This window comes from Bombus huntii, chromosome 1, assembly GCF_024542735.1.
Source record: "Bombus huntii isolate Logan2020A chromosome 1, iyBomHunt1.1, whole genome shotgun sequence".
In the NCBI taxonomy this organism is placed as follows: domain Eukaryota; kingdom Metazoa; phylum Arthropoda; class Insecta; order Hymenoptera; family Apidae; genus Bombus; species Bombus huntii.
Window position 1 is genome coordinate 7,515,443 of NC_066238.1, and position 22,033 is coordinate 7,537,475.

Consider the following 22,033-nt stretch of genomic DNA (forward strand, 5'->3'; position numbering starts at 1 on the left):
TTAAGATTTCGAGATTAGGGGGATCCTTTCTGGTCTCTGGATGCCGATGGTGGAACGCTGATTTCTTCAAGTGGCGGTACTTCAGATCGTAGTGAATTTGTACTTGTGTGTGTAGATCGATAGGGCAAGAGTGAAGTTTTTGGGAGCTAGGGTCGAGACGTTGGAGATAGAGGAATTTGGGAAGTACATCTGGAAATGCCAATTGGACTCTTTAGTGGTCGTAGTTGATTAAGTTAATGATAGGTAATAAAGGAAATCGCTTCTAGGGGAAATATCGTACGAGGCTATAGAATAATAGGAAACAGTGTATCGTATATCTTTTCCATTTATGTGCTTGGACGTGAACTTAGAAACTTTGCTATTGCTTGAACAAAGAAGAGTAGAACTGGTTCATGAATTAATCCCATATTTTGTGATTTCTGAGAAACAGTGAACGTCTATATACTTCGCCGACTGTTCAACATACAATATGTATACATAGTTGGCGTGTGCAGCATGATGTTATTGCATGCTCAACTGGCATAGGTGAAGTACATTGGTCAGAACACGGAGTTTTGCTTCTACTTATCGAACTGTCTGTGATTTCAATGCGGAGATTTGTATGTTGATTGGTTGCTACAGGCATATTAAGAGCTCGACGGAGCGTTTCGCCCGACAATCGTCGTGTCAATGGGACATGAATGCCCTCTTATCGGAATTTTAAATGAGTTGGTGTCGAACGACAGGTTGCACAAACGCGGTAGCCTTATCGAAACTCTATTGCGTATATCATTCGACAACTATCAAAAACGATACAATTTTTTTATATCTTTTTTAACGCGAAGCACTCGAATTCCTTTGAATCGGGAATATTCATGCAAAAGTGTAGTTACACGTTATACGTAAGTGTAGAAGTGAAATTAACATGGAAACGCACAGTATCGTTTACTGAGGAAACGAATATCTGAAACGATGTGCATACAACATTAGAACGTAATAAGTATGTATATTGGCCTTAAATTTTAGCCATAGACAGATATGCGAGGTTTAATAGGTCGTAATTCTTTGAACTTGATGCTCCACTTATGAATCCCACGATGGTTTCGTATTTCGCATTTCATTTGTAGAAATATCAGTTGACCATATTAGCAACCGTTGATTGAATTTTACTTTCACTTTCTATAATTTTCTCTTATACATCATAAAAAAGAGAAAGAAATTACAGATAGAATAAACTAACATAAACGAATGTTGTTCGTGCTACTTATCTCCTCGATAACAATTCTAAAAATATCCAAGAATAATTCATATATCTTTCGATGCTAATGGACTATTGTCCTGACATCGTCGTTGGCAAATTTCTCTACGAAGATGATACTAATTTGCATACATTCCACGACAATATCGCAATTACGTAAAAGTTTTTATCGTTGTCACGACCTGAGAACTATGCACTCTCCTACCAGGTGTCGCGTTTCCTTTGATTGTTTTTTTCTTGCATATTAATTTAAACACTCAGCACTGAACTCAGCAGATCTGCACTGTTAATAACGCGTAAATAACTGTCTAACCAGTACCAGTTTCAGTGCGATACTCTAATCGAGCTAATCGGTTTTCTACGAAACTCCAGTACCCTCGATTCTAGCAAACCACAAACTGGAGCATCGCGTACGTCACTAGAAGCCGAATCCAAGATGATGTACATTCTTTACAGAGCACCCTACTTTTATATCGACGATAAAGATATAAAAAGGAGAAGATTAGAAAAAGAAGAAAATCAGAAGGAGAGCACTCTTATGAAAAGATTAAAAATTGGAAAAATTCGAGAAAATCGAGGTCTCCACTCCTTTAACCCAGTCCGCACGAACGGCTGCGGTTTTAAGTACACATAGGATGGTCTATTGCGATTTCAAACACGCTATTTGACCAGTAACATCCAGGCTTACAATGCTGCTAATGCGTTTCTTCTAAGAGAGTGGGCAGTGGCGTAGCGGTGGCCGACAGTTACGATCGAATTGTAAATCCACGTGTCACAGTTACGGCGATTCGCTTACTCGACAAACGATCCTGGAGGTTAATTGAGAGCGACTGCACACGCTGCCTATAAGAGAATTTTCTATGGAAATCGTGGTGACGCACGCGCAAACGCTATTTCAACGTTTGCGGTCTCTGTTTCGGAGGTTAAACGTGGAATGTCTTGGGTTAGGTTGAATTCTCAGCACTTACATAGTTTCCTGGTTCGTTTTGGAATTCTTCTTTCGAAAGGCTAGTTACGGTTTCCTAGGCAGTTGACATTTGTTTGCGGTGGCCTGGAGTTATGGATCGTAAATATTCAAACAGGTGGTTCCTCGATTTGTCTCTCAAGTGTCGATCATGTTAGGAATTGACAAGCTAATGTGATATTTCATGTACAAGCTTTTTGCAGGGGACGTAAATTTTGATGTAAATTATAGTTTTCTCTCTACATTTAATGGAAGTGCCTTTTAACGAACCTAAATCACTCACGTCTATGCTATTCCATCGTCCTCTATGCCTTGACACTGTTACTTATACTATCCAATTAGACTCTGTGTCCCTTCGTGCGATCACGAATGTAGTCACGGAAAAATCGGTTTGGCTTATCGAATCGATCGACGGTTCAGGGAAACGCGTGACTAACTATTCCGTGAGGCTGTGAACGTATCATTACCGTGCATGAGAACAGCCCGTAAATTCAATAAATACGGATTCGAGTGGAAGAGGACGACGCGAACCTGTGCTATCCGATACGTATCGAACCAATCTTCCTGCTTACCATCACTTCGATGAATTCTTCGAGGACAGTGTCTTTGCTGAGGGATATCTTCTTACTATTATTTAGAAGATATTCAACGTTGTAAGCTATACAGGGATAGTCACAAAAAGCAGAACGTTAAAGTATTTCTATCGAGATTATGGTAAGTGTCGAATTCTGTTTTTTAATATATTACCCGAGGATCGTCGATACTTTTTTGAATATTAAATTCTTTCAAACGTTTTTGAATTGAATTCTAAAGTATATATTTGGGTCGTGTAACAAAACCTTCCCTTCCGCTCTCAACATATTGAACATTGTACTCGAAGAACTTTAATTATATTTAATTAACCGTGCGAAGAATTGAACGCAAGGAAAAGTTTGAATACCGTCTGGTCGGGTTAATTCCTTGGTTGGCAGTCTCAAGAAGAAGAACGAAAGTGTCGGTGGTTGCACGATTTTTGTTTGTCAATGGAAAGGTGGAGGGGCATGAAAGCTAGCACGGCAAAACGGGGCTGGAGACGGATTAAAGCGATCGCAATGTACAAAGAACGGCATTGTAAGCAGTGCATACGCCACTGTGAAGTGGATGCATGATTACTATGTGTATGAAAAGGGGTCGGGGGACGCGGAGGGGGTTCCACTGCCACTGGAGCCGCGTGAGAAACGCTGCATACTTACGCGAACCACCCACGTGTCACAGCTTAATGCAGAGGATCGTGATACGCTTTTCCTTCATTCGATACTCTAATATGATCCCTCGGTGCCTCGAGTGAAACGTTCCCTCTAAGTACACATGTGCATGACAGGAATAAAAATACCAGGGAACAGACTGGGTTAATTATGGGTCTCGTAGGTCTACGATGGTTCTCCGTGGGAAGATGTCAAAAAGTGCTCTAGAAAAGTTCAAGTTCGATTTCACGAAGGAACACGCGATATATTCATGGTGCGTTTCACTCTTCGAATTGTTTGATTAACATTTGACGCGTTCGTGCGAATCCTTTATTCGCGCCAATGATGCATACTGTTATTTATTTTACTGTTCATAAATCACAGGACACTTAGTGCACTTAGGACAGGCATAAATAGATATGTACAATTACTACAGTGCGGATTTTTATTTATGCAAGAATATACAAGATATTCAAAGTGCAATACACTTTATATTTGATAGATAAAACAATTTTCTACTTAAGCTCCATTTTTTGAAGTATATTCATAAATACTATTAAACGAAGGTGATAATTATCGAATGATTTATAATTTCAAAATCAGCTAAACAAGATATTACAAAGTGAAATTTACTAACACAATCTACTATCATATTAAAAATCTGGAAAAGAAACTTGTTTGCAATCAGGGGATCATTATACGTATTAACAACTGCGATACACTTGAGAAGAAACGCAGGGAAGAAAATTACTGGATTATCCGCCACGAAGGTCAGAGTGAAACGATCGAGCGGCCCGTCGGTGGATCGGGTCGTATCTTCGAGCGCACATAATCGGCGCGCGAACGTGTCGACACGACGAATGACTCGTTTCACTCTCTGAGCATGACTCGGAGGAGAAATCGCGGCGACACGCCGCTTCACGTGGGAGATCTTGTCAAGCGTCGGACTACCGTATCACGGTGACTCACGCGTATGCACGGAATGTCTCGATAATTTATCCCGTGCAATTTATTTCATCATCTGCCAGAAACGGTTCCTCGTCATCGAGCTGATCTCGTTTCTCTTCTGATTTCAGCTCCGATGTCGCGAAGAACGGATTCACCCTTCTGGTTCGTGGATACGTCCCGGAGTGCTTGGAATTTCTCGACAAGGTTCTCACTCTTTTGCAGGTAAAGCAATTAATCTCGTAGTTTTATGTAATTTTTATTCTTGTCTTTATCTATGACGAGATGAAGTAAATTGGACGAGAGATAAGTTTGAAGGGAATGATTGTTATTTTTCAGGGACGAGTAAATGTTTCTCAAGCATTGCTTCTGCAGAACTTTGTCGCTGAAGAGTCAACCGATTCCCAGTTACCTCTGAGTCGCGTTAAGGTAAGCACACTTGATTCTATTATCCTACTAATATTATTTAAACTAAATCGAAGAGTTTGAAAATTGAAGAGTGAATGATTTTTATTTCTATTGGAAGATTCCACAGAAACAATATTAACTCTTTCGACATAAATTAATTACAATAACATTCCTATATAACGAACAATCTCCATGGATACTTGAACGCGCACACGTGTCCTTCGCAGTGGAGGGATTAAGCAATTGTCTTGAATATAACTTGTGTTCAAACGCGGTCATTGTTTGCTCAGTCCCAATTCCACGGTGAAAACGTTATTCCTCTATTGGTAACGCGTTTCGTCTGGACGTCTCGATTGCACGGTTCTCAACGAGAAGAAAGGAAACGGTTTCCTTTCGAGTACGATTTTCGGAGACACTGTTACAAGAGTCATTTATCTTGTCGAGGAGTTAAAAGCGTTTCCGATTTTGCTTTCAGACGATCGTCGTGGACGAGGGCGCTTTGAGAGAGCACATTCCCAGGCGAGAGCAGAACCACGACCAGGCTCAGTGGATCGCGTTTTATAAGGTAACCAAAGCTTCGTTCCATTTAATTCTCGAGGGTTTCTCGTTTCGTTCTGCAGTGTTTCTTCGCTGTGAGTGACTCGCTTGTATGTATATATGACCACTTCAAAGATGTTAGGGGAGATAAAGGGCAGCATTAATGATACAATAATTTACCATGTAGCTATTTCTCTAGCGGCGATTATACTGTAACAACCCCCTTGCATTCGTATATCAAAAAACACATTCTCGAAAGAATTCGCTAATCTCTCCCTTCCTACAGTCGCATCCACCAGCCTAATCTCGCTGATGATTTTTCTTAGTAGATCCCGCACTTCACCGACTCCCTTCCTTTCCTGCCCGTATTACATCAAACCTTATGTCATCCTAATAAAATTCTCTGATCTCTTCCAAAAGAATCCTGACATCCAAACTTTGCACAGCACACGCCAAACTTATAATCCAGCCAAGCACCCTATAACGAGCGAGCAATTCGACCAGTGACAGGCAATTCAGTGGAGGCTCATCCGTCTGAATCCGAATTGCGACAAATTGCTTCCGAAAACGATCGCGCCTCGACAATGTCTTCTGACGGTAGGACGGTGGAAAAAAAAAACAGAGACAGAATCGGAGGGACAGAAATTTCGCCCAGGCCGGTTGACTGAGTGTCACGACGGTGATTCGGCAGGTTCGATGAAAAATGAACGGGCGACCGTGAGCGGAATAATTGTGCCGGGGCCCGGTGCTCTCTCGAGTCGCGGCGCAATTATTGTCGGAGAATTTATCCTGCGACTGGTGGCACTGACCGATGTTACCAATTTATCCGTGGCTCTCAACCCACGGCCGCGCGCTTAATGGCGTTTTAATGGGTCCCGTTAAAGCCAAGGAAAAAAGGAGACGCGCGGCGCGTCTTCGTCGCGCCTGGTATCGTGATCGCAATTCGTCACGGCCCTCGCAATTTTTTTCGCCCGCGACATGCGTCTGTATACACGCACCGATCCAGTAGAACGAATGTTTTGACGTGAATTAAGCATTCGTTCGGGTAATTGAGTGGCATGGGTGTCTTCGGGCTGTGATACGGTTTCGTTAGGTGGCGGTTTCAGAGGAGATTGGGAGATTGTAGACTGTGCATCCAGAGATTTATACGATCTTCACCTTGCACTGTGCAATTACGATCGATTAAGTCTGATTCGTGTCTTTCGAATGGGTTAGGTTGTATGGTAATTGAATGTTTGCTCGAAAGTGAACGATTAAAGGTATTATCAGATTTGAATATTTAACCCTCCGTTAGTATCGTATCATACGCGACAACGATGAATTGTTGTAGGTTACTTTGTTTTGCAGAATTTCAAATATATAATGTTTCAAATTATTTGAACTACAAAGTGACGCAATTATCAGATCGATCGTGCTATTCTGCCAAAATTTATCAATTAGAATCTCTAGCTTATTCAAAGAACTCCAACTTCGTTCAGTATAAAACGAAACAAAATTTCTTTTCTCTCCGTCTTCATGGCCTGTACATCGTCCTTCGTGGCTCAACGACTTCGCAGCAATTATTCCGGCCATTGTGCGAACGTAAATGGCACAATGGGCGAATTCTATCGGTCTGTCGGTCGATAAAGCGATGCCGATCGAAGGTGAAGCGACTTTACAACAGTTATTCGCGACCTTGCTGGAGATAATCGATCGGGAAACGTTACAAGGAGAAAATTTCGCCGATGGAAAATGTTCATAAATAACGGTCGGCTCGTGATCATCGTTGAGATAGGCAGAAACATAGCTGCAGGATTCTTCGGCGGAAAGTAAGGACTCGTCTTGTCGTTCCTGCTCGCTTGCCTCTTTCACGAAGTATGTTGGGAACGAACCTTCGTTGTGCGTGGTCGAATAACTGGCGTTCGTGTAACATCGTTGGCGTACGCTTGAAAATTTCAAACTTTCTCGTTCGCGAGGAATCGTCGAACCCAAGCATATCATAATGTCGTTAGTGGAAGAGAGATTAAATGGTGGTGATTGATAACTAGAGTAGAACACGTGTTCAGTCTGAGCTAATTCTAAAGTACTATAATGAGTACTGAATTCTCTACTTATTTCTAAGAGATGGCTCTCTGTTATTTATTCTTTTTAGGACTATTCAGTGCCGGGTTTGATGCTGTTTTCGTTTGAAATGGATGTTACGTTAATAAAATTATATTCTTCCAGGCGTTTAATCTCTACTTTCACTTATTTTAATGGTTATGATAATCAGACCCTCGTTATAGTAGTAATGAGATCAGATATAGGTGTAGTATTGCAGAGTTAATGGATAGCAATTTCTGGTTTATGACTATGGCGAGAAAGCATATAAGGATTGTACAATCTTACATACTATTTTTCGTTCATCTCTTCCATCCTTCTACTATCATTTCCAAAATATAAACATCCATTAGATATCTTTTAGTGATCTTTAGTGATCAGCAATCAATTTTCTTAATCATAGCAGACTTCCATCTTCGAAAGGCCCATTAAAATTCACTTAATTAAAATCAGCGTAAAATGTTCTCGAGAAATGTAACAAATGACTTTGGCATATTTATAATTTTTCGTTATTCTCTTTAACTGATACTTCTAATTACTCTCAACGATATATCATCCTAAGTCCGTTAGGCTCTTTCAAACTTAACGGTTATTAGAACCGCTTAGCTTGGGATAAACGTTTGAAAAATTAGGAACGCTCAGTGGACGGCATCTGGATGTTATTCACAAAATATATTTACACGTAAGGTAATAGTTATTTTGCGTCACTCTGTATAATATTATAGTCTACCACGCGACCTTTCAGTGGAAGAATGTTATAAAGTGTCCCCGGATACTAGTCAGCATAAAAGCACGTACCGCATTTGCGCACGAATGATTTCAAGGGATAGGAATTTGTAATCGATGAAGAATTTATAAACCTGAACGAAATTACTTCAGGAAACATTCATACCGACCAACGTATAATTATCTCAAAATAACTAATATTATATTATTAGAATACTAATTTTCCAAATATCTCACTCAAATAAGATTCAACCCTGGGATCTACTACGAGTAATTACAACAAGGGTATGAACTAAACTACCAATTAAAAATATCTGTTCTGCATTCTTCGTCACTCAACTCTTGCCGAAGAAAGACATAAAGAAATATACCCAACAAATATAATGGCCACTACTTTTCACTCGTCTCACGAACCTAATATTATCCTACAGGAATACGATGGACTAATGACGGAATGGCAGGCGGCAGGACGCAGGCTGGCCCTCGAGATGTCGGAGTTGAAGGAATGCAGCAGTCTATCTGGCACGTTGACGCCTCTCGGTCGGCTCCTGACGGACCCCACATTGAGAAGAACGTCGAGAGATGCCGAGGAGGCGATCACCTCGCTGGAGGAACGCGCGGCACCGCTTTTGCACCTTGAGCACGTTAGGTTAGAGAGCAACGATTCGCGTTAGAAAGCGCGCGAATCTCGCCGCAAGCAAGACACTCGCGAGGACACCGATCGATACATTACTCGAGCTTATTGTCGTTCGTTCCCGTTTCCCTCGCGCGTGTCTTTACATCCGCTCGTTCCGCTTTAATTGTCCAGTGGATCTCTCCTTCGCACGTTCATAAAATAGCTATCGACTATTAATTTCTCGTGTCGAAGAAACGATCCTCTTCGCGGTTTCTTTGAACGACGTGCATATGCAATGATTCTCGCCGTCGTCGTTTCTTCGAAGCTCGAAGAGTTTGGTCGTAGAGTTAGGTCGCGATGGCGAATATATTTCTCGGCGCCACGTTCTACGTGGACGGGAAACCGTGATGGGGTACGTTTTATAACGATGACGATAACGTTTGTGTCGTGTTAGCGCCCACTCGCGTATGGAAGAGACGAGCTGCGGCGGGTTAGCGTTCGATGTTTCGTTAGCGATAACCTAGCCACTAGGGAATTCCTAACGGTGCGTCGCGATCACGACGCCTCTCTTTTATCTTTTCAGATTGTCGGTGAAACGCGCACGGAGATTAGTGGAGGAAGTGGGAAACGCAGCCACCAGGCTGGAATCGTCGTTCGAGACCCGACGCGCCACTATTCGGAATCTCGCGGTTCTCAGGAGCATCGAGGATCAGGCGCATGAGGTAAGTGATATTATGTAACTCCAATGATTTTTGGCTACTGAAGATTACGTAGTACTAGAGATTTTTTTGGTCTTTCGCCTCAGATCGTTTTCTATGTTCCTCTTAAAAAAATTTTGTAAAGTGGAGAAACGATCAAAATCAAGATTTCTTTTCCTAATTTTCTGATCAGTGCGTAGGCCATCGAAAGATATTAAACGTTAGATTATATCTTAATAATATCTTCGGGATATTACACTCAATGAGTCAAGACTGTGAAAGTCTCGAATCTCTAAAATCTGTGTTTCTCAATTCACTCATCCGTTCAGTCAGCTATAGAAAATAAAATAGACGTCGAAAAATTCTTACCATCCAGACCAGTCAAATAGACAAAGGGTTCTTTATACCTCTACTTTCACCTAAAAAAATCACATGGTTATCCAATTTCACTGATCGGAGCAACTTCTGCTACTACATCCTCATCGAGCGATCCTCGTCAAATTGATCAAGACGTTTGCACCTTGTTTCCTCCACCACAGGTCCTTTCTTCTTAGAAACTCTTTCGACTTAACCTAGTTTCTCATATCTTCAACAGTTTCAAATCAAAGATTCGATCTCGTTTATGTAAAGTCATCAAATACACGTCATGTTCCAGTCTCCTGGTTGTTCCATGGTTGATGATCGTGGTGTATAAGACGCATGGAAATCGCGAGTGCGATTAGCCGTGTCCCTATTCGACACGCGGCGTTATCATGGTCATTCGCGAGGGAGTGTTTGCACATAACCGAGCATAATCGATAATGGAACGTCGCTGGGTCGTTAAACGGCCGACGACTGGGCTGGCGCTGTGGGAATCGTTCGATTATAGCGATGGATCGCGGAAGGAGGATCGAGTTTCGTAATTCCTCGTCGGGTTTTAGACGAGATGGATTGGAAGGTTACGACTGGACGTGAATGGCTCCCTCGGGGAAAAGACTTTAATGCCTGGAGCTACGTCGTGCGAACGCGTGACATATCGCGAATTAGAAGATCGATGTTTCGAGATCGTCACATAGATATCTAAAAGGAGCACGTGAAAGAAAAACGAATTGTTTTGATCTCTTTTATAAAAGAAGAAATTTTTAAACGAATCCTTTTTTGTTATAATTTCCTTGACATATGAAGTATTTTTTTAACAAGGTTCTACAGTATCAAATTTTTTAGTAAATTAATAGATTTCCAGAATTTGATTTTCTCTAGATAAACCTTACCTTTAGGAGGTAAATGTCGCGAAACAAATGACGCAACGAGATATATTAAGTAAATTACTGTTCGTATTGGAAAATTAATCACGATCGGCGCACTCCTCCTCTCATTGTTTATAATAATCCCTCGCGGGCCATGAATCGGCGGTTAATGACCAGGCGGAACCGTGTTATTTGCGATGGCTCATTGTATTATGCTAATTAAACGTGTAATCAGTTTGTCGTACACAGCGCATGCACGTCGACGAACATGTGGCTCGACACGATTCGCGTGTACGCACATGTGATGGTTCCGTTTCAAGCGGAAACACGTGATCCTACGTGACGGAACTATATAGACGATGTAAAACGTGTTTTTCTGAATCCTGGGAATCTAGAAACTGGAATTTACCTATGGCGCGTAGTATTGACTCGTTTGTGACGTAATCTCTGCGTGACCGAGATCCACGTGGTGGACCTTCGAGCATTTGTCACGACTAATTCGGTGTTTCGTTTGGTCTGCTATGACTGAATCAGTTTTGGTGTCACAATGTTGTTACACTCGCAACTATAAATTAATAAATCACAAATTTTTATAATGTGGACGACTAAAAGAAGGATGAGAGTATGAAGTGTTTACTTTCCAGTTTTATCGATTAGTATAGTATCATCTTTATAAATTGTCACGAATGAAATTTTAGTCCATGCGAATTTTGTTTTAACGTCATTGTCAAACCATAGCAAACAATAACTTTTTTACTTGTCATCTAATATGTGTTGAATAATGGCTATACTTTCTACATAAAAATTATAACTTTTCATTGACAGTGATCGATACGTTAAAATAGAATTGACAGGTTTTGCGGCGTTGCATTGGCGAGGAAGAATGAGTTAAGTTTTGTGCAAATTTAGAATTCGTAACGGAATATGAACGCGATAAATCACAATATTGTTTGAAAGAAGTCGCCAGTCATGCAAGTCCAGTCATCGAATAAAATGAAACAAAGTGTTGAATGAAAATGTACTAGTTGATTTATGATCTATCGGTTAAATGTGTTAGAAGAGGAGTTATTTTTACGATCATCGATCTAAAAAAATCTTTCGGTCAACAAGGAAGTAAAACGAAACGAAAAGAAGCGGATGATGGGTTTATTGCCGCAAGATTCACACGGTCGTGATTTGAGCAGGTTAATATCGAACATTTTGAGAAAGTTCCTGACCCTCTAATGACATCATGAGTTACCCACGTGAGCTGTACTGTCTAAAGTTTCCCATCACTTTCTTATAACTTTCATCGACGCGGTCAGTTGCTTAGTGTCGTTAAGGAGGTCAATGGCATCGATGACCGAAATCTTATCCCTGCTAAATCTCGTTACGAGATGTAGCTCGTTAACCGAAGCGTTATTTAATGGGAGAGACATGACAAAGGATATTGGACAAGGTGCTCATCCACCGTATTAGTTTACGATGCCTTTATATTTAAATGAGATACATTATTTTACATTTTACATCGCAGACAATATATGTTATTTCGTACAAATATAGAAAAAAATTGCCCCGGGTGAGGATCGAACTCACGACCTTAAGATTATGAGACTTACGCGCTGCCTACTGCGCTACCGAGGCACACCAATATGTTACTTTTTGCCTTTAAAATTACAGATTCTGTTCTATCTTTTATTCTAAGTATTCTCCAAAATTCAAGTGTATTATGAATTCAAAGATTGTTATCGATTCTATCAACGGCTGATCTAAACTTTACAACATCGTACAAAGTACCGGAGATTAGATACAAAAGATTCTTTGCCGTTCTCATTATGCATGTCAACGATCTTCTCTTTTATCATAAACAAACAATTACTTTATTCACAAACCAATCACTTTTACTCACCATTGGTACAAAGTATATCACTGAACGAACGATCTTGATAAGCCATCGTGAAACATAACTACAGTCAGGATCCATCAAGCGTTCCTTGGTACGACCTCCTGGAGGTCGATGTATCGCGAGGAAATGTATAGAGAAGAGCGTGTAATCCTGGACAACGATGTTGCTTTTACGGCGAATCGTCTCGCCATATAAGTCGACGTTCGATCTTGATCGAAAGGATCTCGCAGTGGTGCCTTTTATTTCACGTGGCGAACAGTGGCGCGCGTTGTTCGAGAGGCGCGAGGAAGCGCGTGCGGATTCCTTGCCCCGTCGAGAAGTGGGTCGATACCGACAATTGTTTAATTGTCCGCCAGGAGCGTGCACCGCTTTCACGTGTGTCTCGACGAAAATGAAAACGACGAATTTCAGAATTGGCCCTTGTTCTTTTAATAATTTGATGCTTGAATTTCATGTTTTTTAGTTCCTTCGCCACGCTTGTATCGGCCTTTGTTATCATCTGTTGCAAGCCAAGACTTCTTTGTAAATAAAACACCCTCGTTACAGAAGTCAAACTTAATATCGTAAGGCAAGGGGTTACTCCGCTCAATCTCTCTGTGCTCTTTAAATCGAGAAAACAGAATTTTTATAGAACCATATTTGTCATTAAGAAGTTTCTTAGTTTCAAGGAAACATTCTTGATTTTCCAAAGAATCTGTAGATTTTCTTTAAGCATTTAAAATTGTTTTCTCGTGTGGAACGAAAGCAAGATCGAGACATGAGAAGTTCATAGATCGTAGAGTTATGAATGCAAGCTTCCAAGAAAATATTTCCAAATACAACGAACTTTGACAGATTTCTTGTCTTGGTATCATCAGAAACAGGCATATTCGTTAATTTCCTTTAAAAAGAAATCGGTTTTGTGTCTATTAAAAACACCCACGCAGCAGATCCTTAATGGAACGCAGCCAATGTGATGGTGCGAACCGATGGAACGACGAGCTCGAGACAGCTCGAAGCGGATCAGCCCAGTGCATTCCGTTATTACGCGTTCCACTTCGATCGCAACAACCACCTTCGTCCTCGAGGTTGCCCTCGACGTTGACTCGCCTGCGAGCGCCGTATTTGGTTCACGGAAATAGCGCGCGTGTACACGGGTCGCTTGCTATGGCGAGGAGGAGGAGTTGGAGAAAAAAAGAAGAAGAAAAAAACGTGGAAACGAAGAAGAAGGATCAGAGGCGGACCGATCGGGCTCGAATTAATTGCCATAACACCGGTTCCTCCCTCTCGACGAGCGCCACGTACGTATTCTCCTCTCTGGGAAAGTGTGTTGAATGCTACAATGAATCTTCGTTGTTCTGAACCGATTCCTTGCGGTTCGTTTGCTCTTTCTACTGACGTGTATTGATAAGTGACGTGGTTCTTTCTGCCGAGCAAGACATAACGAAACGGGATATCTTTGCGTATCGTCGAATGGAAAATTGTAACGTAAGATTAGTATTTTACGTTGCAATTAGATCCTTTATCTCCTTTAAAGTACTTTATTAAGATATCATTATACCGATATAATGTGGAGGAAAAGTATGAAGCAATTTTTCTCCATTCATACCAATTATTAGACTGTGGATCTCCATGCATTTATGAAAGATTTATACGTAGACAGACTTTAGATTGTAGGAAGTTAATTTATAGGAAGATGAAGAACTTACTACCGTGTAAGGAAGGTGCTTGTAATGTTAATTAATAGTCATACGTTCATTTAATGATCAACATCTAAATGAAGAAAAGTAGCTTCCAATTTTAGTAGATCTTCAATTTAACACCTGTGAACCAGGAAAGCTTCCTGATCTCTTGGGAATACCGCACGTCAGTAATACACATGTTATATTGGAATATCGATATCGAGGAAGCACAGCGAAACTCAGCCAGTTTCCCCATTTGCCCGTGACTTTTACACTCAATTACATGCGATGGATTGAAACCACGTCACGTTTCACGTTTACCCGTACTTTCCACTAAGTATCGACTTGCTAGCCGGTATTAGAGCTTCTTAGACTGACGATTACGCGGCGTCGCTCGAGATTCCGATGGAAACGTGAGGCTTTCGAAAGGAACCGCCTTCCACTGCTCGTCACGCACGGCCTTCCGATTTTCTGGCGAACGGATCATGCTAAATGCACCCAGTTCCCGATACGACGATGCGAAGAAATCGAACTTTCACGCTGCCATCGGTTTTCGATCAAATAATCACAAACATCAATACTAGGCGCAGTCCTACGCCTCTCGTAGATGATGTCTTCAAATTTTACTCGCTCCGAAAGTTATGGAAATATTTCTTCAGGTAAGGAATGAAAGTGAATGATTCTTTCTTAAGATTTTCTGCATTTTTCTTGAATCTTTAAAAGTTCTATCAGCCTCCATTGCAATTACTTTTCTATATCTATGACAGAAATTTTAGTTCAATGATAACGCGTGAAATCGAACAACATTCTATCATCTTCGACGTATACAAGACACACTTCGTGAAAGATTATTGACGATAACCGCGACAAACTGGTCAGAATTAAAAATCCGTTTACGATGCAATAATGCGATGAATAACGTAGACTTACAAGTCTTTGTCCGTGGTTGGATTCAAAGATGATGAGCCCTGAGGAATCGACGAGCGCGTGCTGCATTGCCCGTTCATCTCGTAATGATAGGAAATGCGCCGATTTCTCGGACTATTAGAGGGATCGTTAGCGTGAACGTCCTATTTCACGGTTGGATATCCGTGTCCACAATGATGCACACGGTAGATTCCGCCTCGACCTGTGTGCGAGACTCGTTCTTTTTCCAGATTACGCCGTGCCGTGGTATCTCTCGAATCGGGTGAAATTTTCCAAGGTTTTATAAAGATTGAGAAGCGAAGAATTTGATATTGAGATGTAAACCATTCGAACCTTCGTACTTTATATATTGCAATAAATTTGAAAAGTGAAACAATTTTAAGAGGTTTTTTCTTTACTATATAATGAGCGGTAGGTACAGAAATTTCCCATCAAGATTCTATTCATCTTCGAAACTAATTTTCTCTGGAAACTCGAGAACAGAGGAGACATTTCTTCAAACTGAAGAAAAAGAAAAAATTATCTTTCCAATCCCTAACTTTCTAGATATAAAATGACATTCCTATTGCATTCACGTGACCTAATTCCGCCGTAAAGGTGAATCAAGTTATCCATATTTTGGTTGGTCCTTCTTAAACGTGTCAATTTACGAAACGTTGTCCAGACTTCAATGAGTGGGCAATTGAATTTTTCCACGGACGATACGCAATACACGATTCCTTGTTGCCTGTCGATCGTGCAAGATTGATGAACGCATGACGCGGTATTGATCGCGACCAAAGAACCGCGCTAAAGACGAACGCGTGCAGCTCGCGATCAAAGGGATCCTCGTGTTCGTTTTATTTGTCGGAGATTTATGCGCCTCGAGGGCCGTAGATGCGATCGATTGAAATTAATCGAACGTGTCTAAGCACCTGACGAATGATCGATACGAGATTGGACGTCGAACGAAGAACCTCGTCCTGGTAATGCTCCTTGATGAACGACGCTGTAATGAGTGTCGTTACGTTGCCCGTTTTCTTCTTGTTCCGATCGATGCCGTTTGCATTGAAAATCTTCGTCATCTTCAACGTGTAGGCACACCATCGCGCGTTGTTTCGCAAGTGTCGATTTCACTCCCTTCATAAATATCATATTAACGTGGCAGGACTTAGATGGTGAATTAACAAAAAATTGGCACTTACGTGCCAATGCACTAAGTGCCGTTTTTCGCACTTAATGCAATCCGCCTTGCGTAATAATTTTCACAGAAGCTCTTTAAGCTTCGTGGATGATCACAATCCTCTTGCAGTCGATATTTAGGACTCTGTATCTATTAATCTTGTCTGATCAATTCGATTCATTCTACTTGAATCTCTGTTAAGATTCTCCTCTATAATAGAACACAGAATTCTCTTAAATTTTTCTACAAAATAATGCAGTTCTTCTATTCTAATAAATTCTGTATTCTATTCTTCTGATGCTAAACGATCGTAACAGTCAACACTTTCAAAACAACTGTCCAACAAAACAACTGTCCAACAAAACAACTAATTGGCGATTTGTCATCCATCAAATATTTAGCCATATCCTCCATTATATTAAGTAACAAATTTAAGATTTGCACTATAGTGACTCGCGAGGATCTCAGACTCAATTTCTCTGGTTAAAAAATTGCAGGAGGCGGCTTCTTTCCATCAGATAAAGCAGCCGAGTGCATTTCTCTGCAGCAAACTGGTCCTATGCACTCATTCATCTATGACCGCGTTTACAACGCGTATCAACACGGTCTGGGTTGGTATGGCTTTCAGAAGACCTCTGGCTGCTTCGTCCCCGCCTCTTATCTAACCATTGTACGCTCCCTCATTGTTGCGCGCCATTTTCGCAATGTCGCGTTCCCGCCGCCACAGCCACATCGCTTCGTTGCGTAACCAACGCCGCTGCTTTTCCCTTTCGAAGATTTTCCTTCCGATATACAGATTCATACAATTGCTTCTAGAGCCACACGTTTTAAATGTTATTCGGTTGGGGTGGGGTGGGGTGGCTATGAAAATTTCATAGACTCTCTTTGTATTTACAATGTTTGCATTTCGATGAATATGTACTGTGATGAAAAATATACTGTCTAATAATATTTGAGAATATTAAGTTCTTTTTGAGGAATCATATGCAAGAATTTAGAGCTATTAAATAGTCAACTTCTTCTAACAATAAATTCTGAATACTATATTATGATTCTTAATCTTCAAAATATCCTTGATGCATTAATTAAAGATTAACAGCAACATACGAAACCCAATTCAAAGAAAATCTAAAGAAAGCTGGAGCAAAGATTCAACTATCATCACGATGTGCCAAGTTCTAATAAAGATATTCGCATCATTGTGATTTATTAGTAAAGAAAAGGAGCCGAAGATCCGGCCTGCGTCCCGCAAAGTATCAGTTGCGCAGAATGCGACACGGAGAACGCATCCGCGAGGTCTGATACCATTGTCGGTGGAAAGCGCATGCAAACAAGCCCGCAGAGACCTTTTCTACGTGTCATAACGCCTTATAGGTAGAATTCCTGGCGGCATTTCCTGTCGGGTTGACGGCGAACCTTTCCTTCTCCCTTTTGCTCCTTCACTAGACGGTTTATCGTTTCCACGAAAGAGCCCACAAAGGACAGGATGTCCACGGGTCATTGAGGCTCCTTTCAGTGGATTCTATTCGCCGCCGTCTATACCTATCCGCCGATGTTTCCCACCGTGTGTACGCAGAATTCATTTCTGAGGTGTTTTCAGCTTTCGAGGAAGCAACAAAATGCCTGTTTCATCTTTCCCCGACTGATTATATCGCGTTTTCTCGAATTTAATTAAACGATCTAAGTACGAAAGCACTTGCACACGGTGGTAGCAGAGCAGGATCATCGAGAATCGAGATCTCGTGGTTAGATAGGTCGCGCCGGTTGATCGTGATCGGGATGTTTTCTGAAAATTAGTGGGCAATTAATTCGATTAATGCTCGCAATTAATTTTGCCTGTTCAGGACTGGTTTAATTGAGTCGTCGCGTAAAGGAGAAACTAGTTAACACCGACTTCCGCGGTTCGAGATATCTGAAATTGAAAAGGAATGCAATTGGAGCTTCTGCTAACGTCACTGATCGCAAATCATCGTTTTGGATTCATATTTCGCAATTTGAATTTTCATGTTATAAATATCACACCAAATTTCTGCTTTGATTCTGTTAACGTAGGTAATTAATTACTAATCAATCGACTGCGGATTTTCATGCATTTAGAGGAAATTGAAAAATGCAAAAATATGTGACAGATAAAAAGATTTTAATGGCTCGTAATTCCAAATATGAAATTGCACAAAATATCCACAGTCTACTGATCGCTATATCGGAATCTCACAATCCTCAACTCTAATTCTTGTCTACCAAATATCATTCCGAACTTACAAACGAATTACCATCGCTTCCAGCGCGTTCAACTTGGCCAAAAATAGACGAGGTTACCTGTTACCTTATATCGTGAATATCTTACGTCTTAATTAAAAAAGTTCTGCACCTTCGAAGGGGTGGAGACGTCGACTGTCGAAAACAACCCTCGTGGCGCTCTGTGATACCGGTAAAATACGTAGGAAAACGGTGAAATTGCGTGACTGACGACTATTGGATAAGAAAGCTGGCTCGTGCCATTAGGCCAAACACGAGTTATCGATATTATCCCGAGAGGTCGTAGAATCAACTTCCGGAGTAGTCGCGGGACACCGACGGCCGGTCTGGCGAGGGTATCGAGTGTCTGCCATGGCGCAATTAGAACGAAAAGGAAGGTTAATGGGATTAGCGTGGAAGGCCAGCGTGAATTTTCCAGTAACGGAGTCTCGGTGCTGTTGTTCGAATAAGAGTCGAGATCGTACCATGGGGAAATCGAGAACAATGATCGGTGCAGTTTGTCTGGGAAAGGGTATTAGGTGAATTTTTAGAGAATGGGGAGACTTTAATTGCTCATGGTGGTAAGCACGATTGGGATGGTACGCTTATAAGTATCGAATAGGATCGGGAACATTTTACGATTATCGAGAGCTAATGGAAGCTACTTAAATTGGTTGGAATATCGTTGGAGCGAAAGAAGTACTTAATTTAGCAATATCTTACGCCGTTTGTTTTAGGTAATTGTAAAATACTGTTGCAATAACGTGAAATTCCATTTGTATGGTTATTCAACAATCTCTGAAGAATCCTTAATTGAGTTTCACCGCTCAGCTGATTTCACGCGAGAAAAAGTTACCAATCGCTATTATGCCGTTGCAAATTTGAATTAAAACAAGCAATCAGAAGTTTAATCGCTCGAAAGATCCATCAGAAAGAACGCTGTTACGATATTTTTTCAATGGATCTTAAGGAAATATACTAAATGTTCCGCGCAAAGAAGGAACAACGTTTGTAAGAACTCTTTGACTCGACCAGGTCTGAAATAATAACGACCAGCAGTGGCACGGTCGAACACGGTGGCCCTTAAACGCGCGTTCGAAGGGGAGACGGTCGTTTATGATCCGGCCGTTTATTGCGTCGACGATCGAGACCCTGTGTACGAAGGACGGTTGTAGAACCGCGGGTAACCGCGAACGGGCTGTATAATTTGCCAATTATTGCTAATTGAATGGCATAAACGGCACGGCAGGCCGAGACATTTAATTATCGGCTTACCAGGACTTCCCACGTTATTGGATCTCGCGAGTGGCGACCCCGCGAGAAAAACCACCCACCCAGCCGCCTTGGTAATCCACCTTTAGTGCCGCTAATACCCTGTGACTGATTTAAAGTTCGTTTATCATCGAGTCACACAAATGTACGCATGCACTTGTATAAGTATATAAAAAGGTCGAGAGAAGGAGAAGGATGGAGAATGACGAGAGAGGCTGGCAAGTCGATGGACGAACAGAGACCAGACTATTACTCCAAGAAGTTATGGTTATAGATTATCGCTGGACAGAGAGAGGACGAAGAATCGTACAACCGTTAGGAGAGATTGAGAGATTCTCGCCGTTGGAAAGTGGCTAGCGGAGAAAGAGTTAAAGGTTGAACCGGAGAAAATAAACGAGAAGAGAGGAAGACGGAGATAACGTAATCGTTGGTTAATTCGTTGACGATCGTAGTTCGTCAAGCGTCGAAACGTGTACGCGCCGGCAATTAACTTCGTAATCAGGCGTAAAGCCGATAGGTCTGTGCACCTATCCAACAGAAATATACGATTACAGATCGAAATACACTGTATGAGAGCAAGAGAGATGATTCGATTAACGTTTGTTCGGTCGCTTTATGAAACCTCGATCGTAATTCTGTCGCTTTCCCTGAAACTGACCGGCACGCTATTTAGGCGAGAGCCGAGTTTCAAATAATAAATCGAGTTGCGCGTGCCTCGCCAGTGGATGCTGTCTGGAACACGCCATCGAAAGCTTCAATCTTCCACTCGGTCTGAATAAATATTGATTCGCCGATCGATGCGCGCCAGGCAACTTCGCGCAGTCTGTGATCGTATTGTACTCTATTTTCCCGTCAATTTTATCCTTTAGATCCGTATTTATTGCATTGAGTTACTTATTACTCAGTATATAAAGCATTTGGACGGTCATCGTAGAAAACTTTTATTATAACGAGAACTTTTCGAACTATTCTATCCTCCATATCTTTCACTAAGTGTAATTTTCACTAAGGGACTGAAAATCGGAACCAGTAAATTTAGTAAAACTATGTCGTGCGTTATTCAAATATATTCTCCGAGCAAATAAAGCATTCAACCTCGTTGTATAGACAATCAAAGGAAATCGTAAAGCACAAAGTCCTGTGGAAAGGTTCGCTGCGTAACCTGTTGTCCTAAATCAAGCGGAACGATGCTACTTTCAAGACGAATTCCGCTTTCGCGCGTGCATCTCGTACGCGAAAACGGAAAAGAGCGGTCAGATAAATAGCGAAGTACCACGAGAAAGAAGTCTTCTCAGAGGCTCATACGTATACACGTAAACTTGTACGAGGATATGGGGGAGAAGATCGAGCGCCACGAGCGAAGATGCTCGCAAGATAGATCTCGTAGGTAAAAGAGGGCGAAATCCTGGAGCAAACGCGGCTCGATCCATGGATCACGTTCGCTACCAATGCTCGAGAGCGTAACCTCGCGGGCCTTCTATCGCACGTGTACACGCCGTGTAAATATTTGTATGATGCACGGCCTGAACCACTCGTATCTTAACAGAATCTTTGCCACGCCGTGTACACATATAATCTCCAGTTGATATCGCGCCGAGCAAAACGTTCCACCGTCCCGGGGAATAAGATCGTTTTCAAACGTGTCCCGAAGGATGAAGTATCGACTCGACCCGCGCCTCGCCCAGTTTCTGTGAGAATTCGCCTCGACCTCCAGAGGTGCATCTCCAAGATGCTCCATTTTCAAGCGGGGAATTTAAATGGCAATGTAGATCGAATACAACACGTAGCGTGTTCGAACAAAATTTTTCAAAGTTCGAATATTATCTTCATCTAGACGTTTTCGATGTTACCTTGTTGTCTTAGGGTAGAGTAGACAGATTATTTGCATATTTTAATAAAATGGAAAATTAACAGAGAATTTAAAAATAAGGGTTGATATAAATAATTAATAAAAATGGGGATTGGTATAGTAGATTAATTTCTTCGCTTATCTTTCGTAGAGAGAAAATTCTCTCTGAAACTTTGTAACCAATTGTTCGAAGATTTCCATTAGTAATCATGAAAAATGAAAACTGAAAATTCCTAATATTTCAATCGTCTAAATTGCTTCAAATTCTCAAAGAAGTATCGCGTTCTCTTAATATTATATCCTAAAGTTAATGCTTGATACAAGGTATCTATAGAACATGATGTGAAGAATGCCGACATGTCATCGTCCGATTTTTCGTT

At 41.3% G+C, this 22,033-nt stretch overlaps 1 protein-coding gene and 1 non-coding gene across 7 annotated transcripts in view; one reads left to right on the forward strand and one right to left on the reverse strand.

Annotated features, from left to right (window-relative positions):
* LOC126868417 (uncharacterized) overlaps nucleotides 1–22,033 on the forward strand; it is a 304,466-nt gene that overhangs the window by 208,310 nt on the left and 74,123 nt on the right. For all 6 annotated transcript variants that reach the window (XM_050623833.1, XM_050623847.1, XM_050623840.1 and 3 more), the window contains exons 8-12: nucleotides 4,501–4,594; nucleotides 4,709–4,798; nucleotides 5,253–5,342; nucleotides 8,551–8,768; nucleotides 9,319–9,457. In XM_050623833.1, coding sequence (XP_050479790.1) covers nucleotides 4,501–4,594; nucleotides 4,709–4,798; nucleotides 5,253–5,342; nucleotides 8,551–8,768; nucleotides 9,319–9,457 — 631 coding nt within the window. The remainder of the gene's footprint in view (nucleotides 1–4,500; nucleotides 4,595–4,708; nucleotides 4,799–5,252; nucleotides 5,343–8,550; nucleotides 8,769–9,318; nucleotides 9,458–22,033) is intronic.
* Trnam-cau (transfer RNA methionine (anticodon CAU)) lies at nucleotides 12,210–12,282 on the reverse strand. Its single transcript has one exon. It is a non-coding gene; the product is annotated as a tRNA-Met (tRNA).